Below are 25,201 nucleotides of genomic sequence, written 5' to 3' on the forward strand. Positions count from 1 at the left end.
TGTAGTCCTGTCTCAGTGCATTTAATTGTTATTTTTATTTTCATGTGGTACTTGGATATTGATGTGATACCCCATTGTCTAGCATATGGTGTGCTCTGTTGTCTTGCTTTCGAAGGGATTTCTTATTTCTTATATTATCAGCTTTGTGTTAATGTGTCTATCATTCATTTGAAGTTAAAGCTGCTTTGAGGTGTGTGGTTATGTTCTCAGTAACATAGTATGCCATACGAACTAGGGGTATCATATCATTATTTACAACGTAGTAAGTACTTGGAAATAAAAATATATGAATTACAATGTATTGGGCATGGAAGTAGTAGAACTGCATTATTATCTCCGTTTGGTGGGGGGGCGGCGAGGGGCAGGGAAAGGAGGGGGGAGGAGCAGTAAGCATACCCGGATGTGCGTCACTGCGCCGGATGTTAATTCTCCGCACTATCTGTTGATAGTAATACTAAGGTATTGCACCAGAATGCACACTCTGGCGCTATCTCGGAAAAGAGACTAAAACTACTAGCGCCAAGTGGCTTGGAACCGAAATTTATCATTGAGTTTCATCTCTATCCTAATCTATCCTCTTTGACACACACTTTATTTCTCCATATTTTCTTACAAAAATCTAGGATGAGTATTTTATGTGAGGAAAGATTTGTAATGAAAAAATTACACACATTAAAATACACATCATCTCAAATGAGAAATAATTTATAGCATCAGTAATGATAGCAATGTATTAATGATTTCACTACAGACAAATCTATGATCATTCAATAACTAGCATTAGCTCTGTAATCGATGACGTACAGCATACTGTCCCTTAAAAATTGGAAATAAAGTATGCAGCAATTGTCAGGAAAACAAAACATTACTAATATTTTATTGTAAACTTAAAATCTTTCCAGTGTGCCGAACACACAGTTTCATTATGAATATTACACTATAACATACCTGTAAAAAGAACCCACCACATTATTAAACAAGGAATATTTAAAGAAGGTCCAAGCCTACAGCAGATGAAAATGAGTTGAAAGGATGGGTCAAAGAGAATCAAACAAGCCAGAGATGTCCATTGCTCTGTGTAAGAGAGCTTAGGCGATTAGGTCTCAACTTACTGCTCCTATCTAGCCTATGGTGATAGATTACCCGCAAAAAACACCTGGAAGATATAATAGTCAATGTTGATGGGAAATAGAGTAATTTCAAAACAGTTGCAAAAGGAGAGCCCATTTAGAAAGAAGGAAACTTCTAAACCTTAAGTCCAGTAGTGGTGAGTGAGAATTTGAAGTGGGGAGCGAAAGAAATTTATAGGCTATAAAATGGTAAGGTTTTTAATGCGCTCTGCACAAATTTTGACAGGAAAATAAAGGTTGGCAGTTTACCAACTTGCGGTAATAATAGTTTTTTGAGAATTTGATTCAACACTATACAATAAAACTTTCACCAATGGAACACTATTACTCATGTGTTGCAATTAAATAGAAGTACAGCGTGATTATACAATTAAAAATCATTTAGTATTTGACTACACACTAAGAAACAAACAGGCACTGAAGAGACTGCCAGACTGATGAGTGTACATGACCTTGGCAAAAAATATACCCCTGCTACCCTTCCTCACAGCACATGCAAAGTCTCCACTGTTTGCTATGACCCTGCACAAATTGGTTAACCGCGACAAACAACATTTTTTTGCGTATTTCCGCCAATAATTATGTTAAAAATTAAATAAAGGAAAGAGTTAGCTGATAAGACAACAGGGCTTGTACAAATTACTTTTGTTTATCATTCCTATAATTTCTAGTTTTAGGCAGCTAAAATGGAATAAAAATGTAATGTTTTCTCCACAAAGAGGAGGGTGGGGGACTGTTCCCGCTAATCACTGCTACTACTTAACTCTATGCATTCACTTGTTTCTAGACCCATCATACAGCCACACTATGTATTCTGCAGCCACAAGACCCGTTTTCAAAATAATTGCGTCCATCTATCTAGAGATTCCCTAGAATCTACAATGAAATCCTCTGATTTACACAGAATACTATTTATTTCCTTTCCTAATATTCTTTATTATAGTCCAGAAAGGTTTCCTTGCTGCATAAGCTAGTCTTTCCACATGATGTATATTCATACAATTTGCTATTCAATTTCTGTTACATAGGGATGATTGTTATTGAAACTGAATTAAAACCATGCTAAAGATTTCAAAATCAACAGAAATCTCTCAACAGATTAGGATAAATTATGGTTATCCACGTATTGACTGTCATTGTAATATCTGTTTTAGAATGCAGGACTTGCCAATTACCTGGTGATGACCGTGAAGGCAACTGATGAAGATCATGGTGAAAATGGAAGAATTGGATACCACTTCAAAGTCGATAACATGGATGTCCAGGAAACTGATGAATTCACTATCAACATGGACTCGGGAGAGCTAAGAACGAAGATCATACTGGATCGTGAAGTACGAGCAAACTATTCGGTACGTACCGGTAAGAGTTTGTCTTCAATTGAGGGCAAGTTGAGCTTTGTCCAGCTAATAATAAACATCATTCTTTGAAATTCTGATGACTTTACAAGTTATTGAAGCTCTGAGTGTTACCGTGATGCCTTCAGTTGATCTTCACATAAAATTTAACAAGTTCATTGCTGTGATAAGAGTTTATTTGATCCATACCTGGGTTACTAGTAATGGCAAATCGGAGTAAGGGAGAAAAATGTTGATAAAGGAAACACACTTCATACAGATGTATCCAAAGGATAGAAATGACAAACTCAACTCAGCTACTTCCTTCCGTCTTTCTTTTTCCTTTTTTAATTATTACATACTAAAATTAGGAAAATAAGCTAAACGTTTCCCTCTTAACTGATCCTGTCATCTAGGAATAGCAAGCTTACTGCTTGCCACGTGGCCCCAGTGTTAATTATCAGCCAGGTCAGGAATTTTTCATGGATCCGCTTGCCACGTGGCCCCAGTGTTAATTATCAGCCAGGTCAGGAATTTTTCATGGATCCGAGTGCTGGTTCGAAGTTCACTCAACCTATGGGAGAACTGTAATTGAGGAGCCATATGATGGTGAGATAGCAGCCCTCATCTAGAATGCCAAGAATAACAGCTGGGAAAATTTTTCACACTTGGCAACGTATCACCTCATAACCTACAGGCCTTCAGGCTGAGCAGTGGTCACTTGGTGCATGAAGGCCTGTCTTGGATGTAGTGCCATGAGGTGTTTGTTTTTTCCTCCCAATTAGCATCATCATCATCATGAAAAGTCCCTATAGTAACAGATTCTTGATATTTTCCTCCATTTCATTGAAGTGACTGCATTATCGCCCTTCAGTTCTATTGCTTTCCACTGTGACACTGACAAAAGGAGAACGTTCAGAAGGCAGATATAGGTTTCAAGAACAATACAATGTTAGCTGCCATTCTCAGAGGCTTGGATGTGGTTCCCGGTACTGGTTGTGGTAATGATTATTGTTTTAAGACGAAGTACAACTGGGCAACCATTCTCTGTAAACACTAATCACATAGAAAAAATTGAAGGGATCCGACACATCAAAACATTGAAGATATCGGCCAAAGACAGATGAGGGCCATGAAGGGCATCATAATAGAAGACCATCGGGGTTGGAAAAGAACAAGAGTTGACCAAGGGAGATCCGATACGATAGATGAAAGTGAGGAGCCGGGCACAAGTGGAAGCAATGCCAGGACTCAGCCAAGGATCCAGTGGTCACCAACCTGTGCTCACAAGTTGAGTCCCTGGAGCCCAGAAATTTAAGACTTGCAGGAGGACTGGTATGTGGTTAAAAAGGTGCATGCAGCTCCCCTCCATTGGGGGTGTACCTGAAAAGAGCTCCACCACCTTAGATTTCAACTGTATAGTGAAAAGTATCTTTTATCAGCAAAGTGAATTAATTATCTTCACCACACAACATTACTTTTACTGTAACTATGAGGTAGAACTCTTACTGATCAAGTTTAAGGAGTGACATCGAACAAACTTTATCCTTGATGCTTTATTGTAGGAGTTTCCATATTTGAGGTATTTGGGCAACATGGAATTGTGTCTTGATATAATATTTCTCATTCAATGAGGATAGTCTTTTAGGTGCACTTAGCAACATTATCATAAATTACTGTATTAATTTTGACAGTCTACCGTGTAAGATTTATTTGTAAGGAACATTAATATGACCCAAATTTTAAGTTACTTTTCACATAGTAATTTTGGGTGTCAAAAATAGGCTTACATCTTACAGTAGTACACATACCGTATAATCTCGAATAATACCCACCACCGAATAAGACCCGCACCCTCATTTTGAAAGAACAAAATTTTAAAAAAAAAGTGAAGTCAAAATTATTTACAGTCTTTACTAACACACATCAAATGATTAGAAAATACAAATAAAAGTACCTAAACAAACAATTCCAGAATGATATCCAACGAGTTCATTCATCATCATCATCATCATCAGTACCAACTTCGGAACTTTCATCACCATCACCTTCCCACAAAATGTCATCATCGCTGCCATCCATAGCATTAGAAATGCTACATTTCCTGAAGCTCTTCCGTATGAGGTCTCCAGGGATACGATTCCATGCTGTCAAAATCCACGAACACAGCAGCTGAACTTCCGGGCGCTGAAAGTGACCAGTTGGTGTCAGTGTGTGTTTATCAGCCATCATGCATTCTGTATAGAGCTTTTTCAAGGCTGCTTTAAATGGACAGTTCACGCAGACATCCAGCAGCTGTAACATAGATGTCATCCCACCCGGAATGACTGCTAGGTCGGTTTTCCCATCCTTGATATGTTTCTTCACAGCATCTGTTGTGTGGCTGCGGTAACTGTCGAGAACAAGCAAGCTCTTTTGTCCCAATAATGCACCAGGGTGATGTTGCTAGACACACTTTACCCAGTCTTCCACAAGTGAACTGTCCATCCAGCCGGAGTTCTGAGATCTGACGATAACACCAGCGGGTACCAGTAGATTTTTAGGAAGCATCTTTTGCTTGAGAACAATGTACGGCGGCAATTTGGTTCCGTCGGCGAGAATACATACCATTACCTTACATCGTTGTTTTTCATTACCACCTGTTCTAATGGTAACACTTTTCGCATCCTTAACATTCACAGTCCTGTCCACTGGCATTTCAAAGTAGACTGGCGTCTGATCTGCATTGTCAATTTGGGAAAGCAAATATGCATTTTCTTCCGCAACAAAATTATGTGAAGCTGAAACGACAATAACTTCTCATCGTAGGCACCAGGAAGACGCTGTGAATTGAGGTACGCCTTCGTATGCTCAACCCACTTCTTTTATAAAAATTACAAACCCATCCTCGGCTTGCCTTAAACCCTTCTGATGAAAGTTCCTTTGCCATCTCTAATGCCTTTAGCTGACACATTTCGGTTGACACACCATATCCGAATTCCCGCCTTTCTGTCACATATTTATAAAGTTTTTTTTTTTTTTTTGTTTTTTTTTCAATTTCTGGAAACTGTGCACTCAGTCTACAAAAAGCTCTACGATCACCACTACATGTTAATAGCACATTTTTCTTCTTTCTCCAATCGCGAATACACGACTCGTCAATATCTTATTTCCTACCGGTGGCACGATTTCCAATAATTTCGGCTTCCCGAACTACTTTCAGTTTCTCATTCGCAGTAAAAGACCGCAAACGCTTTGTGGAATTCATGTTGATACTCCAAGAACGTGCATGAGACTGACGCCAAGCGCGGAAGTAGCGTATACCGAGAGCGGAGAGAGCATTGTTGCCAAGCCGTGCCGGCAGTGATGCCCAATTTATGTGCATTTGGAAAGATACATTTCCCAAAATTTTAAATAAGACCCACACCCAATTTTGGAAGCGATATTTTTGAAAATAAACAGTGCGGGTGGTATTCAAGATTATACGGTATATAACCTCTGTATATTGATGGGATGTTTATTCCCTACATATTTCTTCATTCATTTTTATGTTGCAGCTTGTACTCGTGGCTCGAGACTACGGCAAACCAACCCCGAAGGAGACTCTCCAGTTCCTCACAATATTACTTGTTGATACCGACGACAACAAGCCTGAATTCCCTATGGATGATACGTCTCTTCCATATCGGTTTAAAGTGCCAGAAAACTCTCGCAAGGACCTCTTCATAGGTGAGTACTTGAATGATTCCAGAAGATTTTGATATGCCAATGATAGTGGTTTAATACCCCAAGGACTTTCAACTTCGTTTCTTAACATCTTCACTTATTTGTTTGTTACTCTTTTCCAGTCTAACTAGGATTGTACACCCCTGAATGAATTAACTAGAAACACATTTTTTCTTTTTGCTGATTCAGTAGTAATGTGCTTTTATTTGCAAGTGTTTTAAATATGATTCCCTTACAAGATTAGTATTTTTTTTCCAAAAGAATCCATTTCCATGAAACATAACACAATTCTATCATTATCGCAAACAACTTCTGTTGCAGAAAGATACTGTAGCTCCCTAATTGTGTGCCAATGCAGGCACTGTAAAATGATTACTTTTGTTTATTTAATTAACAGAATACAATAAATATAGGCTCAGTACTTTTTAACACACATACTTATATAAATGTATTATTTCTTTTACAATGTACATGACCTATTAGCTGAAATACCTAATAAAACATTAGTATGAAAGTTCAGAACTTAGTGAGAAAAATCTGTTTAATTCAGCATTGCGTTGTGTTGTGTTGAATAGTACATTTAAAATGACTACTTCCTTGTGGACTGTGTTCCAGGCAAAGTGACTGCTGTGGATCGGGATGAAGGTAAACACGCCCGTGTGTACTACCATATCTTGAGCGGCAACGATGATGGAGGCTTTTACGTGGATAAGACTGATGGTGGCATTTTCACCAATAAGTCCTTTGATCGAGAGCTGAAGGATGAATATAATCTGTATATCAAGGCTAGCAATGAGCCCGATTTATACCTGTCACAGGTAAGTCTACATGCATATAAATTATTGGGATAAGTGAAGTAGTGTCTGTACCTTTGAATTTCTTAAACGATGGTTAACTTTATGTCAGACTTTAAAATATTCCTACAAGATGTAGAGAAAACCAAACCATCAAACATGCTTTAGTATTCACTGTGTCCATCTTGCACAGACAATGAGTTCAAAATCAAAATCTCTTTATTTGCAAATGAGGTGTCTACCTCGGTGGCAAATGGTACACTAAAATACATTATTGTCAAGCACTAAATATTAAATTAACAAGAGAAGAAAATTTGTTTCCAGGCAATCAGAATGCACTGGATGTGGCCAAGTTTTGGTACAAAATAGTGTTACATTAAGAGTGTTATAACTTGTACAAGGTCTACCCAGAATTTACTGAGAATTCGAAAATTCTTTGTGCGTCGCCATAAGACCTATCTGTGTTGGTGCGATGTAAAGCAAAAAAAAAATCCTTGTGAACAAGTAGGGGTATAAAATTCTGAAACTAGATGCTTCTTGCTGTATGGCTCATTTGTTAGCCTGCCAACCAACGTCCTTAAAAGTGCACGTGTTTCTGAGTTTCGGTGCTTTACTTCTTACCACGTTCCTGTGCTTCAGCAAAATTTGAAATGGCTGATGTTAGGAGCAAAGAATCTGTAATGCTTCAGGATCAATAAAATAAAGCAGCAATCGTCTCAGTGGAAGTGGAAGTCTTGTTCCACTCTGCAAACAGAAACTGTGCACCACGCTTGCCGTAACATTAATTCAATACTGATAATTGTTTGAGACATTCGAGGACCTGTGCACAAGGAGTTCATTCCACCACATTGAACTGCCAATGGGAAATTTTAAAAAGATGTTTTTGAGACTGCTGAGGGAAGTTGTGAGGTACAAACGGCAACATCCACATGCACCTCACTTGTTGTGAAAAACTTTCTGACAAGAAAACATGACCACCATTCCACACCCTTCCTCTACTCACCACATCTGTCCTCCCAAGAATTCCCTCTCTTTCCTAAAATGAAAGCCCAGTTGAAAAGACAGCATTTTGACTCCACTGAGAAGATTCAAGGAGAACAGCAAAAATGGGAATATCACCAGAATATAAAATGCCCCTATAAGATGGTGTAAATATGTTGAGAAAACCAAACCATCAAACATATATGTAGAGTGCTAGTGTGCAAGTAGATGTTGCCATGTTAGTGTACAAGCAGGGATACTGCATTCTAATATCAGAAATCCACAAAATGTCCACCATGCGCCTGAATGGCACGCCTGAACACGCCACCTCATTGATTGATGGACACGTTTGAACATTCCAGGCATTGCATGTAGTTTTGATGGCAACCTTGTCTAACATGCTGGTGAAGTACTGCTTTGTCTGTAATGGCATGCCCAACTCCAAATTTAATCCTAACTACGAACTATCCCCCTATTCCAGCGAATAACTTAAACAGGCATATGTTCATAGGGACTTTTTATAAAGTTTTGGGGTGTAGTATTCACACACACACACACACACACACACACACACACACACACACACACACACACACACACACAGAGAGAGATAGACAGAGACAGAGGGAGTGTGTATGTTCCCATGTGTTTGGGAACATTCTGTATATGAGAAGCAAAGTTCCAAAAATTGCCTTATTAAAAAAAAAAGAAAGGGAATTAAATGTATGATGCTGGTTAGTTGGTTACCCTGCATTTTCTGATACCTGTATCTGTCCCCAAAATTGGCAATAATCCTTGATTAATAGTGCTTTAGAAGATTGGGTTGTGCTCTGAAACTGTCATTATTCACTAAGCAAAACTTGCCTCATTCTGTATATTGCCTGAAAGCTTTACTTCTCAATGGTAAATTCAAGAAACACATTTATGTAATTTTTGTTAGACTGGAATTTAAATAAATATTAATTCTGTGGACACCCGGTGAATAAGGAAAATCCTAACATTGCCATTGTTTTTCAAGACTTGCTTTGAAGGTTACTTCTACATATGTATCTATATGTGTAGGAAATAAATGGAGAGCTCACCATATAAGCAGATATAGATTACCCATAAAAGTAATGCACGGATACAAAATGGTTATCAAATACCGAGGTTGGGTGCTTCCCTAGACCTGAGCAACAGGTGATGTCAGACTTTGTGATCTCTAAAAGCAAGAGGGTGGCAAGATGAGGGTAAATGTTTAAGGACGTTAAAAGTGAAACAGTCATCAAATGAAGTTTGATGGTGCTGGGTGTGAATAAAGACAGGAAGATCCCTGCTTGTTTTAAAATGCAACTAATTTTCAGGAGACTAGGATCGATCAATTTAGGACAGTCGCCTAGGTGGCAGATTCCTTACCAGTTTTATAAAACCAAACCAAACCCCATGGCACTACAGCCCTTGAAGGGCCTTGGACTACCAAGCGACCGCTGCTCAGCCCGAAGGCCTGCAGATTACGAGGTGTTGTGTGGTCAGCACGACGAATCCTCTCGGCCGTTATTCTTGGCTTTCTAGACAGGGGCCGCCATCTCACCGTCAGATAGATCCTCAGTTCTAATCACGTAGGCTGAGTGGACCTCGAACCAGCCCTCAGGTCCAGGTAAAAAATCCCTGACCTGGCCGGAAATCGAACCCAGGGCCTCCGGGTAAGAGGCAGGCACGCTACCCCTACACCACGGGGCCGGCTGCCAGTTTCATAGCAAAATAAATTTGGGAATGGAATTATCATGGAAAATATTTGATAAATTTCAAAGTAACGGAGCTTGATAACTGCAGTCGCTTAAGTGCGGCCAGTATCCAGTATTCGGGAGAAGATGGTTTTCCATGGTTTCCCATTTTCACACCAGGCAAATGCTGGGGCTGTAGCTTAATTAAGGCCACGGCCGCTTCCTTCCCACTCCTAGCCCTTTCCTGTCCTATCATCATCTTAAGACCTATCTGTGTCGGTGGGACGTAAAACAACTTTGAAATTTTTTTTTACAAGTTCTTTGAAATAATAATAATTTCGTGTGGCTATTTCTAGCCGAGTGCAGCCCTTGTAAGGCAGACCCTCCGATGAGGGTGGGCGGCATCTGCCATGTGTATGTAACTGCGTGTTATTGTGGTGGAGGATAGTGTTATGTGTAGAGTGTGAGTTGCAGGGATGTTGGGGACAGCACAAACACCCAGCCCCCGGGCCAATGGAATTAACCAATGAAGGTTAAAATCCCTGACCCGGTCTTTGAAATCATTTATGAAAAGACTAGGGAAACAATAGATAGGGAATCTGCCACTTGGGTGACAGTCATAAACGAAGATCAGTGATGACTGATGATTCATTTGTTATATTTGTTGTATAAATAATTTCTTATATATTGTTTTATTATTCATTCTGTTTATATTTTCCTAGGATGAACTCAAGAGGTTAGAAGATGAACATGACCCAAGTGTAGCTCATGTACAAATCACCATACTAGACGAGAATGACAATTCTCCACATTTCGAGCAAGCCAACTATTATGCAGGTAAATAAACTATTAGTAGCATGTTAAAAGTGAAGTGTGAATCAAGTGTTAAGTATGGCTAAAAGTTCCCGTACTGAGCGAGTTGGCCATGCAGTTAAGGGCACGCAGCCATGAGCTTGCATTTGTGAGATAATGGGTTCAAACCCCACTGTCGGCAGCCCTGAAGATGGTTTTCCATAGTTTCCCATTTTCATACCAGGCAAGTTCTGGGGCTGTACCTTAATTGAGGCCACGGCCGCTTCCTTCATAAGACCTATATGTGTTGGTGCGTGTAAAGCAACTTCTAAAAGAAAAGAAAAAGTTCTTGTAAATGAATGTTCAAAGCTAAACAAAAGGCCTACCCAACTGTATTTGAAGATTGCATTTGTTAAAATAAATTGATATTTTATTTAGTTTTGGAGTACCTCATTATGTAGGATTAATTTCTTGTAAATGAAACACAAATTAAAGCCAAATCTCTTTCTTTTCTTCTGTTAATTCTCCCTTAAAGTTTGGATGTGCAGAGTATTTGCATATATACAATTTATTTTAGTTTTTATCATTTCTGTTTTAATCAGTAATATTTAGTCCCTAACTTAAATACTTATTAAATCTTGACCTTCTCATACATTCCAGGTGTGAATGCAATGGCAAACATCAATGAATTTGTTGTGAAACTGACAGCTGAAGATCCTGATCTTGACGTCAATGGCTCGATCATTTACTTCATAGCTGCATCTAACTTGTTCAAATTTGGCTCCAAAAATTCTTCAGGTTCTCTCACGCCCTCACCGTTTAATGTGACTGAAGATGGAAAGATAGTTACAGCCAACTACATGGCAGAATACAACCAGGAAAGGATTGTACTTGACGTGGTGGCCAAAGAGCGAGCGCCACCCGGCCGAGAAGCTCACGCACGAGTTCATGTAAGTCCATTTTCTTGTACTGCATAAAAATAATTTGTCATTCTTAGGACTAGCTGTTGTAGTCATTGTTTGCAGGACAATCATTTAACATATGACTGGTTACATGTTTGTCAACCCCTGAAGTTGCTCCTCAGATCAGATAGGAAACTGAGGATACTGACACAAGTAAGTAGAAACAATGCCAGACTCACCTAATGGAACCGTGGTCGCCAACCTATGCTCCCAAGGTGAGAGTACTGGGTGTACCTTTTAGTCTCCTCTTACGGCAGTTAAGATAACAGTAAATGTTATTCTGCCACCCCCACCTACTAGAGTTACGTGGTCAAGAATGGAGCTGGAATGAACATGTGATGGTGAAGAGGTTAAGGCATTTCCATTCCTCTATTTTGAATTAGTTATCCTGAAAATACTGAAAACATGAAAGTGATGGGAAAATTTTGCTTGGGAGCAATCCTTTTGAAAGTCTGACTACTACCCGCAAAACTTTTACTGAAACTTTGGCTCCCTAGTACTGAATCGGTAGACCTTGATTATCTTCGAGATACGCATTGGCAATCTATGACGCCAAAAGTGAATTTTATGAATTGCCATAAGACATCTGGTAGTGTAATTGCAAAACTTCAAATACTCTTGTTATTTTTACACATTGCAAAGAAATATAAGTGAAAAATGAACTTTTGAAACGTATTGCAATGGCTGAGGAAAATCAAAATACATCACATGAATACCTTAGAACTCCTACTTGGAAAAGAACATCATGATCTACACACAGCGAGGGCAGAAAAGTAATAGCAGACATAGAAGAAAAAAGAAAGTATACATTTGCTCTTCCCCCACAGTAAGTCTATTGAACAATCTGCCGCATATACGGGAATATCTCTTTCCACAACTAATATAATCAAAACATTTCCGCCTATCCACGCACCCTTAGTAAAAAGAGGCACACCCCGAACCTGCTATGCTGGCGTAGCAGGGGGAGAGGTGATAGTTCTACGTGGCACATCCCAGGTGGCGGACAGGGTTGTCCTAACCGGTTTGCTGGCGGACTTGAGGGAAATAAAATACCTCTCGTGGACCAAATACACAACCCTCTGTGGGTGGGGGGCACAGATGAAGAATACACCCATGGTATCCCCTGCCTGTCGTAAGAGGTGACTAAAAAGGGCGACCAAGGGATGATTGTATTAGAACCATGAAACTACTTGTAATTAGTACCACCACATGGGGAACACTATGGGTCGCTTTTACTTGCACGTAGTACCGCTATGTTAGGTACCAAATAGGTTTGCAATTACAGTAGTAGCAACAGAGTGCGTTGCCAGCTTCTACAGTACCTGTGATTAGTACCACTTTAGGAGCGACACCATGGTTCTGGCTTGCCTACAATTAGTACCCACTACGAGAGGAACACCATGGGATAGTGCGGGTCCCTGTCGCGATGAACACCATAGGTTTGCTTTGCCTGTAAATGGCGCCGCAATGTGCGAAACACCATAGGTCTGTATTACATGTGCAAATTTCATTACGTGTGAGTAGTACCATACCGTGTGGAATGCTGCGAGTCTGCGCTCCTTTTGATTAGTACCGCAACATGACATATACCATGGTTCTACTTTCCTAGTGATAAGTACCATTATGAGGGGCCGATGACTTGATTTTGGACCCCTTTAGATTACTAGTATCATCGATTCAGTATTATGCTATACACTCAGTCCCTTGTCAGTAATACTATTGTTTCGTGTTAGTTTCTGTGAATGCAAGACATTGCGGTTTGGATCCACTGATTGTTTTAAATTCATATCCATCCATTCATTCTTTGTCCTCACGTTTTATATTCTGGTCAGTGGAGAATTTTGGACTTTTAATTTGTGATTCCATTTTGTCTCCTTTCATACCATTAGGGGCCGATGACCTAGATGTTAGGCCCCTTTAAATAACAAGCATCATCATCATCATCATCATCAAAAGAGGTAGGCCACTCTAATTCATTATGATTATATAGATAATAAATAAAAATGTCACAATAAGACTATATACATTCGTGCATGTGTAATGCAATTGTGGTCTTCAGATAATAAAGGTTTGGAAAATTCATATCGATCACACTATCGATGCAATTCAGTTGGCAGTTCTACTGGAAGAGTTGAGTTCCCTCTTTGCCCCTCACCCCCATAAAAAATGTCACTAGAATTTCTGCGAATATTAGTCTCGCTAAGTGATGGTAGCCACTGAATATCTCTGAATATCTCTATGCTAAGGAACATAAAATGGAGTAATGCATTCATCCTTGCAGACTTCAGTATCATTCCCTCCCCATGTGGAAAAAAAAGTCAGTGATATCCTGAAGATTCACATTCTGTGAAGGTATTGAAATGGAGTGTGTACCTATTAGCATTATTTTTGAAGTCAACTCATGTTCTGACTACATGAAACATTTATTTTTTATATTTACTATTAGTATTATTATTATTACAATATTTTAGGAGTGTTCTAGAGAGTTTATTTAGTGATACTTGATAATCTATAAAAGATCGTCCTGAGCCTATGTCAGATTCACTTACTACAGATAAGTATATCCTAACCCACATTGAGATTATCTCCTATGGGATTCATTAAGCGCTAATGTATAAGTGTAAATGTTGTCCAGATGTTACTTAAGGTGAATAGGTGGAATATTATTAAAATGCATGTTTGTTCAGGTTGTTTTCATTATCTTTTTTCGCAATGTAAATTTCGATGGCTTCCTTAATATTCAAAGATTTACTGTTATTTTTGAAGTGTAAGATTTTTAGATCCATGTTGATGTCTGTGAAATGGTGTGAACTGTCGTATATGTGCTTTCCAAAGGCTGAATGCTGATTATATCTGATAGTGATTTTGTGTTCTTTGTATCTTGTTTGGAAATTAAGTTTTGTTTGGCATATGTATGTGGCTTTTCAGTTACGTTCTTGGCATTTGTGTTCATATACTCCTGACTTGGCGAGAGGGGTCTTTTTGTTTAGGTTGTACTTGCTGATGTGTCACTGTAGTGTGTTGTTTGTTCTAAAAGCAACTTTTAGACCTTATTTTTTGAAAATATTAGATACTTTGTACGTGTTCTTGTTGACGTAGTTAATAACTACATATTTTTCCCTGCCATGTGTGGTGGTTTCTTTCTTAACAAAATTTATTATACAAGGAAGGCTTTCACTGCCGGAGTCAGTATAATCAAAAATCTTCTGGGCTGTTCTGCTGTGGTCCACTCTTCTCATTTCTACCAGTGAGATACAGGAGAGAGTACTTAGATGATGCCACAGAAGAGGACAACCGCAGCACTAGTCAAAACGTTTGGCAGGAATGAGAGGAGTGGACCAAGGCAGAATAGCCCGGAAGATTTTGATTATATTCTGACTTGATTGATTGATGCTTTCTGTGCCCTGCTGAGTTTTGAAAATAGTTGGCGACATACAACATCCCCATCTCACACGTGTTCCAAGACCAATCTCTTCCATTTCATTATCTTCAACTTGAACTACCAATTCCTGTCCCGTATACAGCTCCTTAATTAAAATTCTGTCCTTCTGATCTATACTAATATCTTTCAAAATTTCCAGCAACTGTGTCAAATTCTTTCTCCTAATCAGTATATCATGCCCTGTTAAATAACTGTCTGATGGTATTGCAATGCACGGTTCACTTAACATTAAAACAATTTCCTTCTGCCAGGTCTGGATCTATGAGCCCCAGCAGTTGATACGGGTGATACTGTCTCGTCCCCCAGAGGAGGTGAATGAAGAGCGCAATGAGATTGTTGCTGAACTCTCTAACATCACACAGTCACTGGTGGTTGTTGATGACATCCGTTATCATGTAGACTCCTCTAGTAGAATTCATCGAGACTGGTAAGTACTTCGTATACCTCTTGAGTTGAACTGGTTTCTCTCCAATGTTTTATGTATTTGCTTCTTTTGTATACACCGCTGGCCAAAGAAAGTGTAACACTTGGATGTTTTCAAAGAATATTTTACCTATTGCCTACGTATGGGAGTCAATTATTATCTCAAGTAATAGGGTAAGGCTTCACGTAATGGGTGGCAACCATATATGTGGTACATTAAGCCTGATACAGTAGGTAGTATATCTATGAAATAAAATTACATAGTGTAAAGTATCCTGGGTTCAAAATAACCATGCACCTCTGGCTCTTGTCAGTAGTTGTTCTAACCTCCAGGGACTAGTAGGTTCCGATGAAGACATGATTCAGTATATAATTTTAGGATGGCCTGAGACAGTCGTCTTGTGCAATGGTATTAATCCATAAATTCATAAATAAATGGATATATAACAAGATCATTTCAGTAAATAACATAAGATGGACTTAAAATACAGATGGCTCAAGTTTATTAAATTATAGTAGCAAATCGTGGGTGGAAAGATACAATCATCTGATAAAAAGGATTGGTAGCTATTGTCTCGATTCATTTCTCATTATCAACAATCAGCCCACTTGGAAACTAACAATGCAGTCTTCTTCTGCGACACTTGAATCCCATGCTTGTCAACATATCTGACTGAATTTCAACTACAAGATGAACATTATACAGCGTTATTCAGCTGCACCTTCTAATGTAGTTTTATGCAACCCACAATATTCATTCAATCCTGAAAACATCTGCCCTGCCCGTATGCTCAGACAACACAGCCGGATATCTTGGTATTTACTGCCTCACCATGATAGGACGCTGTAATATTATACTTGTATTAAACACTGGAAGACATGCGTGTGCCTTCTAGAACATATGAACCTGACGCACCAGCAACACTAAATTGATATTGCGAACGCAATCAAACTAATACTTGCTATAAGCTTCCCACTGTGCCATACAGATCTGTAGTATAGTTGGTAAAGGCGTGGCGGAGCGGGCTTGCATGTCAGGTGGGAGGTTCAAGTCCACAGTGAAGATTACAAATAAATTTTTGAAATATTTGTTCAATACGTACCGCACGCAATGTAAGTTCAATGCCCACTTTCTTACAAATTGTGTGTGAATGAGTGTGTCTGTTACCCTAAGAAGGGCTGATTAGTTAGCAGGCCAGACACTTACAGACCAGAAATAATAGGAGCACAACTGCCCTGACAATGTTTTATCGCAGCAAATGCTCGATGTGATGAGCGTTTTGGTTTATGCACACTCGGCACACCAAACATTCCCTCCCCATCGTACTTGATGGTCCGCCTGTCGCACCCAGTGAAGATTGTCCCGACTTCCAATAGTGCATGTTGTGGTGATTGACATTTCCATTATTGTGGAAGCGCGATTCGCCCGAGAACAGGATATGCGTTACAAATGCTGCATCATTGTCCAGTCTGCCTAATAGCCACCGACAGAACTCCATTTGAGCTTCGAAATCCCACCCATGAAGCTCTTGGTGTGGCTCAAGATGGTATGGGTGAAATTTATGTTCATGCAGTATTAGCCAGACGGACGGCTGGCGTTCACCCGTTGTGCATTCCCCCTTGTACTGATGTGTGGATTGTTATGAGCTGCCTCGAGAATGGCCTCTTCTATTTCACCTGATGTAACGGGCCTATTGCGGACTGGGAGCTGGTTGGAAATCACACGTTGTCCTTGGCCATCTTTCAACACGGCAGAATTTCGTAGCAGCCGGGTATCGCCTGTCAGGATACCGTTCCTGGTACAGATGTAATGCCTCGCATGCGTTTTCTCTTGCTTCCCCATAAATGAGAAGCATGTCAACGTATTCCTCTGTTGAAAACATGCCGAATGACAGCAGAGATTACAGTATGTTCAGGCCCTAACCAGCAGAATATGCACAGGGCACAAGATGAATAACAGCAACATTCTATTGTTTGAATGTGGCAAATGTGGGCCTGTGTTTACATATTCAAACATCATAGCAATGCAAAAAAATATTTGAATGATGCAGGATTCGAACCACCACTGGCTCATTCCGTTGCTTGCTAAGTGAACGCCTAACCACATCCGCTATGCTACACTGCTGGAAACATGCTGGTAATATGACAAGGGCAGAGTACATACCCCATCTGGTTCAGTAATTAAGACATTAATTACTGCACTGTTACCTAGTTTTATGCATTGATTCCTGCAGGGGAATAGCACCCCTATAACCATGTGCACGTTAGTTGGACTGCAGCAAACTGTATTGGAAGGGGCTGCTGAATCACACAGTATAGGTGCATCACAGATAACATTAAAATGAAATTACACAATTGCCAAAGTTTCATGATAGAATTAAATGTCTCATATCTGGAGCATGTCAGCGTATTCCTTTATGGAATACAGAGATTCATTTCTACATCATTACTTATTTAGTTGTGATCTTCTTATATTTCTTAATTTGCAATTATCTATTTATGGTTGTTCGTGGTTACACCAATGTCATGTATGAAATATAATTCTGTTCTTAGTTTAATTCCTCTTTGCAGTAAGAAAAATCATTGTAAAAATAATATATCTAAGAAAATCAAACACATATAACCTCCAAAATCATGAAAGAGATTTCAATCACAAATCAACACACAGCAGTATAGTTACTCAAGTCAACAATGGCAGAGACAGAAACAACATTTATAACTTGGCATATGCTAAAAGAAAAATAGGAGAAGGCCTCTCAGTTTTAATTTTTACTGCATTGATGGGGTGAAAGTTCTCTTTGGGGATCATTGTAAATACCTAGGTTTTAATATAAGGAAAGATCATTGGGGTAATCACATAAATATGATTGTAAATAAAGAGTTCAAATCTCTGCACATGGCTATGAGGGTATTTAGGGGTTGTAGTAATGATGTAAAGGAGAGAGCATATTTGTCTCTGGTGAGAACCCAACTAGAGTATGGTTCCAGTGTATGGGACCTTCACCAGGATTACTTGATTCAGGAACTGGAAAAAATCCAAAGAAAAGCAGCTCGATTTGTTCTGGGCAATTTCCGACAAAAGAGTAGCGTTACAAAAATGTTGCAAAGTTTGGTTTGGGAAGACTTGGGAGAAAGGAGATGAGCTGCTCGACTAAATGGTATGTTCAACTACAATAAAGGTGTTTTAATTTAATCCACCTATTCAATACTTTTATTTTCACTTATAGTATTGAATAGGTGGATTAAATTAAAACACCTTTATTTTTGTTGAACTGTAAATTTTCAATACGGACCAAAAATGAGATTTATAACATGTAATAAGTGGTATGTTCTGAGCTGTCAGTGGAGAGATGGCGTGGGAGGACATCAGTAGACGAATACATTTGAGTGGTGTCTTTAAAAGTAGGAAAGAACACAGTATCAAGATAAAGTTGGAATTCAAGAGGACAAATTGGGGCAAATATTCGTTTATAGGAAGGGGAGTTAGGGATTGGAATAACTTAACAAGGGAGATGTTCAATAAATTTTCAATTTCTTTGCAATCATTTAATAAAACGCTAGGAAACAACAGATAGGGAATCTGCCACCTGGGCGACTGCCCTAAATGCAGATCATTAGTGATTGATTGATTGATTGATTAAGGCTAAAAAAAAACATGTATATCCAAATAATAGATGATGAAAGACATGCCAACAGCATGCAGGCCGGAAGAAAACAATAAAATAAGCATGTGCATGCCTGCAGAAGATAACCAAATAATAGACTGGCATATGATCTTCCACCTAGATGAATATAGAATAAATGAAGTAATAACAACACATAAGATGATTCGGGCTGTTGCTGATCTCCACTCTTGAAATTCATGTAAATAACTAAACTACCCATGCACCTACATCATGCAAAGATATACATCTTGCAGTTTGGAAGATCTTCCAAATAAAAAAAACTGCACTAGGCGCAAGAAAAATACAAAATATGTATGACGTTGTGTTAACTGGAAATCCTTTCATTATGAGGGAATACTATTTATTTACTTATTTATTTTATTGATGGTAGTGTCCAAGGTGCAGGTCTTTCTATTTGACGCCCATGGAAGACCTGTGCGACTGGGTGAGAAATGGTGGTGGTGGTAGCAAGGTAGGGAGAGGGTGAAAACAATGTGTCGGCATATAGCCTTCTTTTGTCGAATAGCACCAAGGGGTCTGCTGTAGGTTTAACGGACACAATGGATGAATCGCAATCAACAGTGTTATTTTCCCTCTGTCCACTCGAACACTGCAGAAAGTCTTGGAATTGAAGTCAGACTTTTGGCAGGGTGGTTAGAAATTGTATACCACCACCTCTCCTACCCTGCTGGCCCTGCTGAAATGTTTTCCACCAATGGGACTTGAACCAGCTAACCACAGTGTTAGGCCCTATGCTGATGATGACTGTGTATGTTGTGAAATAAACATGGCAGATTAAGAATGACAGTAAGCTGAGTAGCACTTGAACCAGCCCTGAGATACAGGTAAAATCTACTCACCTTGCTGAAATAGAATCCGGAGCCTCGCGTTGAGAAGTAGGTATGCTACCCCCAGACGACAGAGATGGCATGTTCTATATCATGGTTGCCAAATCAAGGATATTGAACAGTTGTTAGAGATTTGAAGCCCAAAATCATTTTATTCACCCCCAACCACATTTCTCTTCTAACTTGCCTTCGAAGGTCAATTGTACCAGCCTGTGCCTGTCAGTACAGTAGATGTAACTGAAATAGCCTGAAGTTTCTATGTTTTGTGAGTGTCAGGTCTTATCATAATTTCTAAGCACGACAGATTATTTCCTCATTGGTGATGTGGTAATAGTTCTGTGCAAGTTTATTGGGAAAGTGTAAGACAAAAGTGTGTTTAACCTACGAGTGGTCGCTTAGATTTTAAAAAATTATTATCTGTATATTACAGAAACAAATTACTCCTTAATGGAAATTAGTCATTAGTTCAGTCACATGTAAGTATGCAATATTCACAAGAGTGCCGGGCTGAATGGCTCAGACGGTTAAGGTGCTGGTTCTCTGCGCAGGTTTGATCCTGGTTCAGTCCGGTGTTATTCGAAGGTGCTCAGATACATCGGCTGTAGCTTTACTGGTATGTAAAAGAAATCCTGTGGGACAAAATTTCGGCACCTCGGCATCTTCGAAAACCGTAAAAAGTAGTTATTGGGACATAAATTTTTTTTTGCTAGGGGCTTTACGTCGCGCCGACACAGATAGGTCTTATGGCGACGATGGGATAGGAAAGGCCTAGGAGTTGGAAGGAAGCGGCCGTGGCCTTAATTAAGGTACAGCCCCAGCATTTGCCTGGTGTGAAAATGGGAAACCACGGAAAACCATTTTCAGGGCTGCCGATAGTGGGATTCGAACCTACTATCTCCGGGATGCAAGCTCACAGCCGCGCGCCTCTACGCGCACGGCCAACTCGCCCGGTTGGGACGTAAAACTAATAAAATTGTTATTAATATAGAACTTTCTAACAGTCACAATACAAATGCAAGAATAAAGTTCAATAGGTCTTCTCTCTAACATTTGAGTTACCTGGAGTTTGTAACAGTGTTTATTTCCCAGCATTCGTCCTCGACTCATATTTTTTGAAGACTCGTTTATCAGTAATTGCAAATGGAGAACGTTATGCGCAAGACTTAAGTCAAATAGTAACGCCTACAATAGGAGAAAGTTTCCCTCTCGACTTCAATATAACACCAACACCAACGCCACTGGTCACGTGAGGAGGGGATGCTTACCCTTCAAATGTGAATCACCTTACTCATGACAGTTATCAACTCGTCTAGAAGAGGGAACAGTCACCTCCCTTGTATCACTGAGAAGTAAACTCACAATACAAAATAATGTGGGAGAAAATCTCATATAGCGACCACTCGTTGGTTAAAAGTAAGAGTATACTGTATTTCATTACAAAAGACCATAGCACAGGATTACATACAAATCTGATACTGAACTATCTGTGAAAGAATTTGCTGAAGTTTTGTGGTTTAAGTACATGGGTAATAAAGTGGGTAATAAATTACGTAAAACTGAATATAAATTTTTCTCTATTTACTGATTCAGCAGTTAAATTACAGTGGACTGAATGAATAAATTCCTATTCCAGGTGTGACATGTATCTTCACGTTGTGGACAGTTCGACACAGACCATAGCTTCAATTCCTGAAGTTCTTAAGGTTATAGATGCCAAGTATGATTACCTGAAGGACTACTATGCTGGATTTGCAATCGAAAACATTATTGTAAGTATATACTGTATTTATCACCATTTATTTATTTATTTATTTATTTATTTATTTATTTTTAGTTCTGTACTACCCCGAATGACCATCATCTGCAAGTCTAAAAGAAATCTGTGCTATATAAAATCTAGAACATTTAAAAAGAAAAATGCACTGTCTTACAAAAAAGAAGAAATGCTCAGATCTCAATGTAACTTTGTACGCGTACACACCTTCAGCAGGTATGTAACCGTTTAGAGTTGCAATTCTCTGTGACAGGTAGAATGGCCACCAGAGTGAGTTAATGTTTAGTGTTGTTACCGGGCTTGGTAAGTTATATAACAGGCATGAACAGCGTCAGATGTTGAGTGATCGCCGTGAAGGACACAGAGATACCGCGTACTCGGGTGAGACAGCATTATCAGCACTTAACAGAGTTTCAGAGAGGCTTCGTTGTGAGTCTCGATACTGCGCTGTATTGTGCACCAAGCACATCATGACCCATTCATATCTGCGCCTGCCATCCGAGAAGAAGTAATGGACACACTGCAACATTCTGTGTCATCCCGCACCATTGGTCGGAGACTAGAAGCAGCTGTGCCAGGGAATCACCGTCCCATGCGTAGGCTGCCGTTAACACCACAACACAAACGGCTGTGTTTGGAGTGGTGCCCTGTCCAGGAAGCATGGACTGCTGATGAATGGTATTGCATTGTGTTGCGTGGTTCTGTACTACCCCACATGACCACTTGTGAGTATGGCGGCGACATGGGGAGATGGTTTGGAGAGGCACAGCGGTGTTACTCCTGACGTGGTGTGGGGAGCCGTGGGGTACGACTTCAGGTCATGGCTGGTAGTAATTGAGCGAACTCTGGCGGCACAACAGTAAGTCACAGACATCCTGCATCCTCATGGGACGGTATCGTGATGCCATTTTTCAACAGGACAATGCTCATCCACACGCAGCACATGTCGCTGTGAACTGTCTGCATGACTTTAATCCTGTGGCCAGCGAGATTCCCAGATATGTCCCCGATAGAACACGTGTGGGATCAGTTCAGGTGTCAACTTATCCCAGTGCCAGTATCAGTTACAACAGTTGTGGGCCAATTTGCCTCATGAGAGGATACAACGGCTTTGACTCCCTTCCCAACTGATTCAGTGCATGCAATCAGGCCAGAGAGGGTGCGGTGTCATACTGATAAGTGGGCTCGTGCTGCCAAGTTCTGTGTAAATTTGTCTATTTTGTAATCACTGAAATAACATCACATACCCTCTCAACACGTGAAATTTCATTTTGTTTCCTTCCGGGTGCTTCAATTTTTGGTCAGACACTGTATCTGGCTTTAATATAGGCCAGTTTGCTAAATAATAATAATAATAATAATAATAATAATAATAATAATAATAATAATAATAATAATAATAGTAGGAAGTCCATATAAAGGATAGCTCTCCTTGTACTAAGGTTACTGTGAAGATACAGCCTCATTACTAGCTTATTCAAAGAATATTTAAATAATATTATAATTCAGAATATCTCTTCTTCTTTCTGATTAGGCCTGCTAAGGACCACGTGCCAATTTCAATTCAGTTCTTCATTATTTGTTGTTTTCTCTTCCGTTCCTTCCAATATTCTTTCATCTTTTCACTATGCTGTTTCTTTCTGTCCTCAGACCACTTCCACCAGGTTTCTTGTTCAATCTTCCTTGGAATCCTTCCTTACTTACTACCCTCTTTCTAAAAATCTCTCTGTCCATAGTTCCTTCTTCTCTTATATTATTTGTTTCTAAATCTTTCTTTAGTTCTTGAATCGAGCTAGTTCTTGCATTTATGTACCAAAGGTACTTGAAAATCCTCTTTGTTAATCTGGAATCTATTATTTATTGGTTCAATATACCTTGTGTGACTGCCATACTACCACCACATTCTTTGATACAAAGTATGAAGGTTTGATTAATCTTGGATTCAATTTTAAGTATCATAATGTTATTGATTTTACATCCCACTAACTATGTTGATGGTTTTCGGAGACACCGAGGTGCCAGAATTTTGTCACACAGGAGTTCTTCAGTGTACCAGTAAATCTGCCAACATGAGGCTGACGTATTTGAGCACCTCCAAATACCACCGGACTGCACCAGGAACAAACTTGCCAAATTGGGCTCGGAAGGCCAGCACTCTACTGCTGCTCTGCGCCTGCCTGGCTTATATAGGCACGACAGGATCACGTGAAAAAGTTTCCCGGAGGGAAGATAGCACTGGGGGAACTGCGGCAGATTAGAAGTAGCAGACATGATGCTTTGGCCAAACCCCATCCGGGGTGTGCCGCCACATCTGTTGATCACTGTCACAATATTTAATTTCATTTGGCTATTGAATTAACTACAACAGTGAATGACGGCAAAATCCGATTGAGAAATAACTTGGAATCTAAGTACAAACTTGCAATCCTCAATGGCCATATGTGTGACATGTCAGCTTCGGTGCACGAGATTTGCCTAGAACGAGTCAGTCTCACTCTCAAGAATGAGAGAGTTGGAAGGTCTGTTGCTATTGTGAGAGCTAAGGAATGTTGGGGACAGTATAAACACCCAGTCCACAAGCCAAGGGAATTAACTGTTGAAGATTAAAAATTCTTGGCCTAGCTGGCATTCAAACTTTGGGCCCCAAGGATAAACACAGGCCACCAGGCCATAGAGCCAAACATCAGTTAGTGTGAACGATAATATCCCTGATGGAGCTTGAAAATTAGAAAAGTAGTTTGCTGGGTGGGTAAGAAGAATAAGGTGACAGAAGTTGGAGGAGGGGGGGCTGCCTTACTCAGGGAGTAAAGGTGTGCTTGCTTCGCCCAGGATAAGATTTCAATTCCCAGTTGAAAAGTCAAAAAATGTAGATAAAGGTCTTTCTCTTCTGGACTGGTATGATCCTGGGTTCACTCATTCTACATTTTCTTTCTTTTTTCTTATATCTCTCTGACCCAGAGAGGTGCGCTTGGTATGAGAGAATTGGATAGGACAGGGCTAGGTCTGGTAAGGAAGCGACCGTGGCCTTAATTAGGGCGTCTGGGGTCGAAGACCTATATTTTAGCCCCTTTAAACAACAAGCATCACGAGCATCTATTAGAATGTCCAGCAGTTGTCTGGTGTGAAAATGGAAAACCAAGGAAAGCCATCTTCAGGGCGGCCAACAGTAGGGCTCCAATCCATCATCTCCCGAATGCAAGCTCACAGTTACATGTCTCAAACCATGTAGCTAAGTTGCTTCGTTATTACCAGGTTAATTTTGAAGGGCAAAGAGCTAACCATTCTATTTCAGTTAATGTGTTATGACTAGTGGAAGCCTTGCCTTCTATTCCTCCAAGGGCCTTCATTGCCTGTTTGGAGATGTCTTTGCTTTGCTAAGAAACAAAAGGATGTAGATAAACTGGGAGTGATTAGGGGAGAGTCTGTTTATACTGTATTTATGGAGATGGCTGTGAGTGAGGATGTGGAGTTTCAACATATTTTTCTTTTTAGGTTTGTTCTTGTCTTGCCGTTCTGTTTCTCCCCATGATCTGTTTATACCTAAAGTTCTTCTGTCTTTTCACCTAGTTTCTTGTCTCTGATATATCCATAATTGTTTTTCAGAATATGTAGCCTACCTAGTAGATGAAATGCTTGCCATATTAT

At 39.7% G+C, this 25,201-nt stretch overlaps 1 protein-coding gene across 2 annotated transcripts in view; it reads left to right on the forward strand.

Moving 5' to 3' along the window:
* Positions 1-25,201, forward strand: part of Cad87A (cadherin-87A) — a 656,540-nt gene that overhangs the window by 606,292 nt on the left and 25,047 nt on the right. For both annotated transcript variants that reach the window (XM_067154818.2, XM_067154819.2), the window contains 7 exons: positions 2,285-2,482; positions 6,004-6,175; positions 6,788-6,990; positions 10,373-10,487; positions 11,103-11,392; positions 15,098-15,273; positions 21,416-21,551. In XM_067154818.2, coding sequence (XP_067010919.2) covers positions 2,285-2,482; positions 6,004-6,175; positions 6,788-6,990; positions 10,373-10,487; positions 11,103-11,392; positions 15,098-15,273; positions 21,416-21,551 — 1,290 coding nt within the window. The remainder of the gene's footprint in view (positions 1-2,284; positions 2,483-6,003; positions 6,176-6,787; positions 6,991-10,372; positions 10,488-11,102; positions 11,393-15,097; positions 15,274-21,415; positions 21,552-25,201) is intronic.

This window comes from Anabrus simplex, chromosome 10 (genome assembly GCF_040414725.1).
Source record: "Anabrus simplex isolate iqAnaSimp1 chromosome 10, ASM4041472v1, whole genome shotgun sequence".
NCBI classification, from domain to species: domain Eukaryota; kingdom Metazoa; phylum Arthropoda; class Insecta; order Orthoptera; family Tettigoniidae; genus Anabrus; species Anabrus simplex.